The sequence below is a fragment of the Tyto alba genome, unplaced genomic scaffold (assembly GCF_018691265.1).
Source record: "Tyto alba isolate M040663 unplaced genomic scaffold, T.alba_DEE_v4.0 Super-Scaffold_28, whole genome shotgun sequence".
In the NCBI taxonomy this organism is placed as follows: domain Eukaryota; kingdom Metazoa; phylum Chordata; class Aves; order Strigiformes; family Tytonidae; genus Tyto; species Tyto alba.
The window spans coordinates 6,598,911-6,609,661 of NW_024881302.1; the positions used below are offsets into that span (position 1 = coordinate 6,598,911).

The following is a 10,751-nucleotide window of genomic DNA, read 5'->3' on the forward strand; positions in this document are numbered from 1 at the left end:
GTGAGCCTGAGCAATGATGGGAGTTCACTGGTAGGTCTGGGTTCGTGACATCACCACTCATAGGGCTTTGCTTCCTCCTCAGTACCGAAGCAGCTTGGCTAGGACCCTCCTCTGGCCTTCTTAATGACTGGCTGGAGATGTTGGACCCAGAGGTGATCAACAGCTGCCCTGATCTCCAGCAGAAACTACTGTTCTCCTGGAACAAAGTAAGAGTTGTTGGGTAGAGGGACTACTGTGATGAAACCACCTTTCTGGGGTACTGGCCTGCACCTGGAAACAGGGCAAGGGGTAGTTTTATGTTTTGTCACATGTTGCTTTACCAGTTGTAAAGCAGTGCAGTCTGACTAGGAGGGGGATTCTGGTGCATCCTTCTCAGTGCAAGGCTTATGTTTTATCTTTATATTTCCTCAGCTGTGTTCTTTTCAGGACTTCAAAGTGCATTACAGACACAACATAGTCCCATAGCAGCCCAGCCAGCTGTGTTTTCATTGGTATTTTTGCAGACAGATAAATAGCTTGCCCAGAAGTGCTATTCCAAAGCTAAGACTAAAACTGAATTCCATGGCTGATGCCATGTTCTATTAGAAAGTACTGCAGTTCAAATGCTAAATCCATATGTTGTCTTCTATGCTGTCTGTCTCCCTGGATCGTCATCCTTCTGTAATATACATAGTATCTCCTACATCCACCTCACAGCAAGGATCTGTTTGTTGCATCTCTTCCTTGTTTGGTCCTTTCAGGCAGGGTCCCAGGTGCCCTCCTTCCGCCCGTACCTCTTGGCTCTTCTGACTCACCAGTCCAGCTGGACCACGCTGCACCAGTGCATCAGGCTTCTGCTTTGCAGAAACCGGGAGCAAAGGTGAGTCTTGATTTTTAGGCCTAGCAAGGAGTTTTGGGTTGGGCAACTCATTGTGTCTGAGAGAGAACAAACAGAGGCTGGGAACAAGAGCTGACTTGTTCCACGGTGCGTCTGCCAGGAGATGTAACGCAGCCAACACCAGGCTTTGTGAGAAGGATGCTGATTTCAGTCATGCTGATTTGTGTACCTTGATATAAATATCACCTGCTGTTTGGTAGAAGCAGCACATAAAGATTTGGCTGTATTCTAAACAGGAAGTGCTAATCGCTCGGTAATCCATCTAGCATTGCCCTTGTTGATAATCTTTATGAACACAGGGTTTGCAAGATGGCTTGGATAGCGAACTGACAGCAGCCGCTGTACCTGGGCAGGCTCTGCTGGATCTTTTCGTTGTACTAAACTCCATTACCAGTCTCTCTAACCCACTTCCTGGCATCAGGCTCCCAGTTCTGATTTCTGGAGCAGTCCTAGCACCAAGCTTCTGTACATCACTCTCAAATACTGAAGTGCTACTGTAGTAGTATCTTGCTTAAACTTGTTATGCCTAGGGGCTAGGAAATCCTAACACCTAGTAGTAGTAATTCAGAACATGACTAAACTAGCAATACTGAAGCTGATAGTATTTCAGTTTGCTTGTTAATTTATTTTTGATCTCTTGCTCACTAAATTTCATGAGTTTCTGCAGTCCAGGATAACAGCCAAGATAGGATGTACTGTACACTGGGATAGTAAGGTCACTGGTCTGATTGTAGCAATTGTTTGTGTTGATGACCAACTTCTGGCCTTGTGCAAGACTCCATGTAGCTGCCACACTCCTGCAGAATGCCATTCGTTCAGCTTTGTACCCTGTGCTGTGCTTATTGCAACAAATATTTAGTCATAATCTGGGAACAGAACCAAACCCCTTCTCGGAACTTAATGGATCCTATTTTTACATTTGCAGATGTTTCTTTCTTCACAGTACTCATGATGTTTAGAGACTCTGCCGTGTGTTTGTGTGCTGCCTGAGGGCTGTGTTGCCTCTAATTGCAAATCTGTCTTCTTTTGTCTTCTGGAAGGTTTGACCCAACCGCATCCTTGGATTTCTTGTGGGCTTGTATTCACATTCCTCGGATCTGGCAGGGAAGGGACCAAAGAACTCCTCAGGTAGTGGTTCGGTTCTTCCAAGATTCCTCTCTGGATGGAGTGAGAGGTAGTGCTTTCACAAGCAATCACTTGCCTGACTTTTCCATGGCCAGGAGCTGGCTGGAGCGATACAGGTGCAGCATGCCAAGTTTGCTATGTGTATCTCAGCTGTTTACTTAGCTGCTCTGCTATGTTACATATTACAGTGGCAATTTTGAGTCCAAAAAGCTGATATGAACACACATAAGTTTACCCACTTGGCATTTCTTCTGCAGCAATTGCCACTATATCTGTTAAAGATCTAGGCAGAAGGCTACAGTGGTGAGCAAGCTAAAACCCAGTGTGGGATAATTACCATTTTACAGAGAAAAGGGGGTTGCATCTCTTCTCCACAGAAGGATTTCTTTGGTTTGGTGACAGAGTTATGGTTTCTGACCCATCACACATGCTGGGAAGGAAGTAAATGAGTTCAGAAGTAGAAGAGGTGTAAAGAGGTTTTGTTTGGGACTGTGTTGCATGCTTTCAGAGCTCTAGATGTGGGGCAGTTCTTAAGTCTAGTTCTAAGAGATGTTCCATTCCACCTGGGGAAGGTGTGACTAGAAGGAACTAAGGATCTACAGATTCAGTGTGGATTGCTTTTGGGTGTTCTCTTGCATTACAGAAGCGCCGTGAGGAATTTGTGCTCCACCTAAAGGCATCGGAATTGATCAGCATGGTGGAGCTGATCCTGGCGGAAGCAGAAACCAGATACCAGAACACTGAAGAGGCTTCCTGCACACTCATCCAGTCTCGACTGCCTCTGCTGCTCAGTTGTTCTCATGGGGACCTTGAGAGCATCAAAAAAGTAACGGAGTATCTGACTGGCTGCATCCAGCAGTGGGGAAGCAGGTGGGGTTGCAGATGGGGAGCACTGCCTACTGTAGTGATAGTTACTTGGGCACAAGCAATCAGCTAATGATGAGATCTGCCAGCATGTCTTCATTAAGAACATTGCATTCCAAAGCCCCTATACAAAGTGCACACTATCCTCCCAGAGGTTTGGGGGGAATAAGAAGTCATTTTAAGTGGTACTTGGACCAGGAAGGTGACTTTAAAAGTGAAGTTTAAGTTTTGCTTTTAGGACTTCAGGATGAAATACTTGCCATGCCTTTTTTTTTTTTCATAAGGCAAACGTTATTTTTAATTACTAGTTCCTAAAGTGGGATTTCTTGTCTATTCATCCCTTGAATCACTGCTCATAATGCATCCTGCTTCTGACCATTATGATTGTTCTCAAAGCTGACTGGAGACTAGATTGTTTCCCAACAGCTAAGTTAGCACAGTGGGAAGAACAGGAAGGTGGTTTATTTGTGGCAGTGATACAAACTGACCTAATTCTAACCTCACTTATGGTGATGTTAGAAAAGAAACTGAGTAATCTCAGTTGCCATTGCGCTGTACTGTCTCCCAGTACAGACTGTGCCAGGTATCTATGGAGGGCAGGTGTGTAGAGAACAGGCTGGCTAGTCTGAATAATTGTGCTTCTGACTGCTCTTCCGATTGGGAGGGAGGTGACTGTGAGTACCATGTGCAGGAACTCTTCATTAGAGATGTAAGCAGAGCTTTCTTGTCCTGTGCCCCTTTGTAACTAGTTTTCTAACTCCAAATGGCCTGATGATGGATCCCTGTAGGCTGTAAATTATTTGAGTAGTTCAAAAGAAGAAAAGACTGAAAAAACAGTGATTCAGATTAGCGGTGGCTGCTCTTTTACATGATCTGTTTGCCGTATGCAGGAATGCTGTTACTAATCTGATGGGTCTGGGATGTTTGCTGGTTGAACTAACAGTAACCAGTGGCTGACCTCTCCCTTTTTCCTTCAGCTCTGTGGGAAAATGCTGCCAGGACCTTCTGCTTCAGATATACCTGCAGCTACCCGAGCTCCTTGTGCCTATGCCCGAGACGCTTCTCACCAGTGAAGGAGCCAGAGATAGCAGCACTTGCAAGGTAAAGTTAGAGGCACAGGAAAGCCCCTTTCCAGTTGCGTACTGAGAATGGATGCTACCTTGATGCCCAGTCCAAAAGGAGAGGACTGGCAAAAGCTTCCTGGGTCACTTTGGTTTCTTTACCTTGCTCTTCTGTTGCTTCTTCCCTGCCTGCACTCTCAGGAGCAGAGAGTTCAGATGTGGTTTATTTTGCAGTGTCCTTTTATAAAATAGTATAAGCTCCACAAGCTTCTGTGTACCAAAGGCTTTTGTAAAGCACAAGTGTGCAGGCGTCTGATCCTGCTTTGATGTCTCTAGGAACTGGGGACTTCAGATCCTGTGCCAGCTGGAACATTGCATCTGCTCACAGATTCTACCTGAAAATAGTTTCTGTTAACCCCCTCTGTATTTGGAAAGGAATTGGGAAACACTGCTGAAGAGCCAGGGGCTGGACTGTGCTTTAAACTTGTTAACTGTTTACTCATTACTTTTCTTCTAGCTTGATGCCCTGGTTCACAGATTCATTAACCTCCTTGCAGACACCAGCGACTCCAAGTCATCAGAAAGCCGCGTGTGGGATGCCAATATGGCCTGCAGGAAGCTAGCTGTGGCTCATCCCATCCTGCTTCTTAGGTACTGCTCTCCCCTTCACCCTCTGTGTGGCTGGAGTTCATTGAAAAGCATTCACCCGTGTCCTAGAAGGGGAACAAACTTGCAGCAGCCGTGATGATTGTGACGGAATCCGTGATCATGTACAAAAGTCAAGAGAAAGGACAGCAAAGTCATGTCCTTTATAATGAGGCAGCACCTCTTTTGGCTCCGTGCCTGTCCAGAAACAGTCCTCTTGGAATTGGAGACTAGAGAATAGAGCATGGGTGGGAAATGGGGCTTGCTGATTCTGTGGATCCAGGAATCAAATCCAGAACCCTGGGAGAGGATAAGGGGTGCTTCTTTCCAGGAACGGAGGTGTAACAGTGTGTAACTGTTTCTAGGAGGAGGCGAGATCTGGATTTTCTTCTGTTTGGTGTTTCAGGCACTTGCCAATGATTGCAGCACTGCTGCACGGCCGTGTTCACCTCAATTTCCAGGAGTTCAGGCAGCAGAATCACTTGACCTTCTTCATCCATGTCCTGGGGATTCTGGAGCTGCTTCAGCCACAGGTCTTCCAGAATGAGCACCAGGCGGCACTATGGGACTGTCTCCTGTCCTTCATCCGTCTGCTGCTGGTAGGAAAGTCCCCGCTCTCCCTCCATGTGCAGGCTGCTAGCCACTAGATGGAGAAGCTCATGTAACACAGGGCCAGCCCAGTGCTCTCCCATTTGAAGGGAAAACCTTCGTATACCCTAAGAACAAAAAAGTGTACCAAGTACCTTGGAGAGCTTAAGGAGGAAGCAGGAGATCAAGAAGCTACTCCCTGCTACCCAGAGGTGCAGGACAGGGCAGTACATCACTGCTTTTTTTTGTTAACTCATCTTCTCGATCCTTCCTCAGAACTACAGAAAATCCTCACGGCACCTGGCTGCCTTCATCAGCAAGTTTGTCCAGTTTATCCACAAGTACATCACATGCAATGCCCAGGCAGCTGTCTCCTTCTTGCAGAAGCACTCGGATCCACTCCAGTAAGCTTCCTTACTCTGCTTAGCCCATGGTTAGCTCATGGAGAGCTTGCACAGTCAGGCTGCCATGAGCTAGTCAGGCAGAAGACAGCAAGAGGATGTGACAAAATAGCTATTAATAGGGAACTTTTTCACCCTTAGCTCACTTAAGTCACTATTGAGATGAGCAGCATATCACTTTTTATGGGTGAAAATCGAGTCCAGGGAAGTCAGCTAATGATTTCAACTCACGTAATGGCCTGAACGTCCTGTTGAGGCATTGTAGTGCCCTGCAGTCATTTCCAGAGGGCCTGCAGGAGGTTCTTTTCCCTGAGCGGTAGCTGCAGGGTCCCAGCTGCAGATAGGGGGAAAATGCATTTGAGATCCAGTTACAATGAAAGGAAAAATCTTGTTTCTGCTTCTGATAAACTATTTGTTTTAGTGTACATATATGTGCTGTTCCTTCTCCTCATGCCCTTATTGTTACTGAAAGCTAAACATGCCATCTCTTCCCCCAGTGACCTGTCATCAGACAACAGTGACCTAGCAATGTTGAAGTCTCTCCTGGCTGGGCTGAGCCTGCCCAGTAAGAGTGGCGTCTTGGACAGAGGCTCTGACGAAGAAAAGGATGGTGAGTCCTGGGGGGAAGAGTTATTCCAGCTGGTGAACCTGCAGTATGTTCTGGAGCACACATGCTTTTATGGGCTCTATGCTGTGCTTGTTCTCCTCGTAACAGCTCAACAAAAATGTATTTAGAGTGGAGAATGGCCCTTGTATACTCACCAATTTGGATCCAGTATCTGGGATGAGTTAATTTGTTTTCCTGTCAGTGGTATCAGTACTGGAACAGAAGAAGAGCTTTTAACAAGGGCAAGTTTCGTTGTTGCGGATTTTGCCTTCCTCAGCCACACTTAAGGACTGGTCTGTCAGGAGACCCTAAGGGTACATCCACTTCACCACTTATAATTTGCATGGGAAAATTATTCAGTAGTAAAACAGGTCGGGAAGGTTCCTTCTCTTTGTGTCAGCTGAGGGGTACTGGAAGGTGCAGTGAGGCTAGAGACAGTGTGAGAGCCAGGAACTGTATTACAGTATTGCTGATCAGCTCATGGTACAGCACTGTACTGGTAGGGAATACTGGCACTGTCTCCCTGTTAAAACTACATAGACTGTCAGGAGTGACCTCTCTCTCTTCTGCAGAAGAAGCAGCAGCTGGCTCTCTCCCCCTCGTCAGTGTATCTCTCTTCACTCCTCTCACGCCAGCTGAAATGGCCCCATATATGAAGAGGCTCTCCAGAGGCCAAACAGTTGAGGGTAAGTGAGGACCTGCAGAGCTGTACAAAGACACAGGGCAAACGCAGACTTAGCCAACCCTGTTACTTATCTGTCAGCTACAGGCTAGTTTCCTGTTTCAGCCTTGTGTTTGGAAGTCTCCAGCAGTTAGGATGTGGTTTTGTTTTGGATGAACTTGTCCATAACCTTCTGTGATTCTGTGACAGAGGCTTCCTATGAAGCTGTTATCACTTAGCTCAGCAGTGCTGCAACTGCTGCTGCTTTGGGGCTCCTCAAGTATCTTCTGAGTGCTATGGGAGATAGTATTAGTAATTCAAGGAGTGCTGCAGGTCATGTCGAGCCAGGTCTCGAGTGCCAATAGGAATACCATTTCCTTAACAGTATAGAAATACGAAACTGATAAGAAACAAGATTTTGTTCGAAATCCCCATATGGCCTTCATGGAGGAAAATCATGATAACCTGGCATATAGGAACAACATGCTGCTTCTCCAAAGGTCTTCTGAAATCACAGCTGTCCAGTGTTCAGACCTAAGTTGTGCTATTGGGGTGACAGTTTTCCTTCCACACTAGAAATAGTGGGAAGAAATTCTGCCTGGACACTTCTTTTTAAAAAGGTTTTTTGTGAAGATCTTTCACTTCCAGAAGAAGGTGCTCTGGACTTTAAAAACCTCACACTCCACTCATTCCCCTGCCTATGGCATGACAGTGCTGGTGATGTCTGCCTGGGCAGGCTGGGATGTGGCTGATCTGACGTGTGACCTACCTGTTCTCATCCTTTTTGAAGAACTGCCTTTATTACTCTAGCTTTGTGTGTAGCTGGGAAAACTTGACTGCTTGGGAGATGGGATTTGTAGGGAAAAAGACCCTTTGCTGGATCAGTGAATTTCAGTCATTCCTTCCAACCTGTGTCTTCCACCAGACATCCTGGAGGTGCTGACAGACATTGATGAGATGTCCAGACGGAGGCCAGAAATTCTCTCTTTTTTTGCTGTGAGTATTAGTGTCTCAGACTGCCACTGAAAGGATGAGATTTTTTCATCAGTCTGTGTTGCACAGTTAGCTTAAGTACTACTTTTCCTCTGCTTTTTGGATGGTTGTTGCAGCATCTTAGGAGAAATTTATCTTCAGTTAGGCCTTTTGACAGCTGGCAGCATTTACTTCCCTCCCATCTTCTCTCCATTGCATATTGGGTCTGCCATCATCCGCTTTCTTCTTCTGACATAGAGAAGTTAATTATTCCTCTGTCCTCTTCCCAGTATTGGGGCAAGAGGAGAGCAGAACAGCTCTGTTGAAAGCACCAGAGCCTAGGGGAAACTCAGCTGTCCCATGTGGAATAAGATTACAAAAGGATGCTTTAAAGTATTAAAAACCAGGATAACCCTTCTTACAGAGAGGAATTTCCTGGTTCAGCCAGCACCTGCTGGACGGGTGTTGGGCTGGACTGGTGCTAAAGGGGTAGTAATGCAAGTCTGAGGAGTTTGTGCACCCTGGATGGCCCTATGACCCTAATTTGTGCATCTTCTTTCAGACAAACCTACAGAAGCTGATGAGCTCATCAGAGGAGTCCTGCCGAAATCTGGCCTTTAGCCTGGCTTTGCGCTCCATTCAGAACAACCCCAGGTGAGGACCACTGGAACTTAGGCCGTCCCAAGTCCCTGACGGGCACTGGTTGCCCATCTTGCATGCCTGTTGATGATGATCTGGACTGTACTGACACTATCATGTTTTCCTCCCAGCATTGCTGCAGACTTCCTTCCCACCTTCATGTACTGCCTTGGCAGCCGAGACTTTGAGGTGGTGCAGACAGCACTGAGGAACCTGCCTGAATACACCCTCCTTTGCCAAGGTAGGTTGGTATCTGCCACCTTTGGTGCATGCTTGGCCTCACAAGGGTCAAAGCTGAGCTCCTGTGCTGGGAACAGCCTCCCTGGGAGTTGCCAAGGGTCAGTCTGGCCTAGACCAGGCCATCAAACACATCAGTAATCTATATCAATAATAGCTTTGGTCTGAACATCATGGGGGAGATTTGTCTTAGAGACAAAGGAGGCTTCCTTGAAGTAGATTTGCTCCCTTATGATTTTCTGAGTTGTGATCTCTCATGTGATCACATACCCACGAAGCTATTAGAGGGTGGCTTGTGCCGTGTTCTTCTGGAAGGAGAGAATTTCTTGCACAGCTGCAAACATTTGTCCTGGTATTTGCTGGTGGATTGTTCTTGCTTGCACGTTGGAGCTCTCAGGTCAGTCCTCATGCTGTCTTTCCCTTTCACAGAGCACGCAGCAGTGTTACTGCACAGGGCCTTCCTGGTGGGGATGTACGGCCAGATCGACACCAGCTCACAGATTTCAGAGGCTTTGAAAGTTCTGCACATGGAGGCAATGATATGAGCATGTGGTTCTGGGAGCTCCACTTCCAGAGGAATTAATTTAACTGGACTCATCAGCTACATTGAAGCCCTGTAAGCAGACAGTGTATTTCAACACATGCGCTGGAGGATCAAAGAGATGATGTAGCAGGCCAGGCTGTGCTGGAAAAGGAGAGTGTGCTGACTGAAGATTTGAAAGGGGCAAGGATCGATCTGTCTGGCTAAGATGCCATTATTGTGGGAGAAAAATCTCCTGAATATTGTGCCAAACAGGGACCACTTCCTTCATGGGGTCTTGGGGCAGTGGCTGTTGGTTTGTTGTTTGTTTTTTTGGTGTGTGTTTTTGGTTTTTGTTTTTTTTTTTTTTTTTGTGTCCAAGAAGGCGGAGCTCCTGGGAGAGCAGAAGGGAGTGCTGGCCCTTGCACTTGAAGTCTCTGCACCCTCTGTGTTGGAGGGAACGTGCAGATCTGTGCAGGGGAAGAGACCACTTTAGTTTCTGGGGGTGGATGTTTGTGGTTTTTTTTCAATTAAAACTCTCTTTGTTTCCATTGTGCCTTTCTCTGCTCTATGCTACCTTGGGTGTAGCTTGACATCCCCTTCTTCCTGTCTCACTTAAATTCCAGTCACCAGTTTGTTTTCATGTCATTTGTCTCTATTCCTCTGGCACTCCACTTGTTAGTGGAGAATCTCTGTAGTATTCTAAAGGTAAAGATCCTGGAGGAATTTTATAGATAGCTGTAAATAAGTCTGTATCTCCCTGTTGCTGGCAGGGACAGTTGTGACCTTGTGAGTGGCCAGGTGGAGAAATACTGTCCATTCTTGCAAATGAGGAGTGCCATGGCTGAGCACTTTTGCTAATGTGTCAAAATATGAACGTCTGGCTGGCTTTGCAGAGATGGAGAAGAAAAGGGAGAGATCTGAACCTCCCATCAACTGTTAAGTAGTCTTGCCTTTAAATAAAAAGATTGGAGCCATTGCTTAAGGATGCAATGTGCTCTTTTCCTCAGCTGCATCTGCTTCACATCCGGAGCCACTACTGTGGCAATTAGCTACATATAAATTATGTGGAGGAACAGCTGAAGAAGATCAAGTCAGTGAAATGGTTTTCCTGAGGGGCTCAATGACAGCAGGATTAATGCCTGTCTAAAGGGTTCCCAGTGAGATTACTGGCTCCTCTTACCTTAGTCCTTTATCAGACATCGTTAAGGTACTGCTCAGTTTGTCAGAGCAGGGAGGTATTTCTTTTGGTCCTGCTGTGGACCTAGAGCAGCTGGGAACTTGTGGGAGGGGCTGGAAAAGGGCTTTTCACAGGACTTTGAATCAAGGAGCAAGGAAAATGTCTCAAGACTGTTACCACACAAAGATGGTGAGTCAAAGTAGTGGTGCTCTGAAGATCCTCCCAGAAAGCCCCAGAAATCCTGCTTCAGGGCTGCAGCTAGAACCATTTACGGGTAAAAACAAATTGCAGGGGTGGCCCCAAATTCTACTCTGTCTGACAATGGCTGCTGTGAGCAGACCAGCTCCAGGATGCCTGGTTCAGAGGAGAGAGGG

General features: G+C 46.5%; 1 protein-coding gene across 2 annotated transcripts in view; it reads left to right on the forward strand.

Moving 5' to 3' along the window:
- INTS1 (integrator complex subunit 1) overlaps window positions 1-9,748 on the forward strand; it is a 29,886-nt gene extending 20,138 nt beyond the window's left edge. For both annotated transcript variants that reach the window (XM_032992342.2, XM_032992344.2), the window contains exons 34-47: window positions 83-206; window positions 741-859; window positions 1,918-2,005; window positions 2,646-2,872; window positions 3,844-3,967; window positions 4,445-4,578; window positions 4,979-5,171; window positions 5,437-5,564; window positions 6,059-6,171; window positions 6,741-6,854; window positions 7,755-7,825; window positions 8,364-8,455; window positions 8,572-8,681; window positions 9,107-9,748. In XM_032992342.2, the coding sequence (XP_032848233.2) occupies window positions 83-206; window positions 741-859; window positions 1,918-2,005; window positions 2,646-2,872; window positions 3,844-3,967; window positions 4,445-4,578; window positions 4,979-5,171; window positions 5,437-5,564; window positions 6,059-6,171; window positions 6,741-6,854; window positions 7,755-7,825; window positions 8,364-8,455; window positions 8,572-8,681; window positions 9,107-9,222 (1,753 nt within the window). In that variant the 3' untranslated portion in view covers window positions 9,223-9,748. The remainder of the gene's footprint in view (window positions 1-82; window positions 207-740; window positions 860-1,917; window positions 2,006-2,645; window positions 2,873-3,843; window positions 3,968-4,444; window positions 4,579-4,978; window positions 5,172-5,436; window positions 5,565-6,058; window positions 6,172-6,740; window positions 6,855-7,754; window positions 7,826-8,363; window positions 8,456-8,571; window positions 8,682-9,106) is intronic.
- The last annotated feature ends 1,003 nt before the right edge of the window (window positions 9,749-10,751 follow it).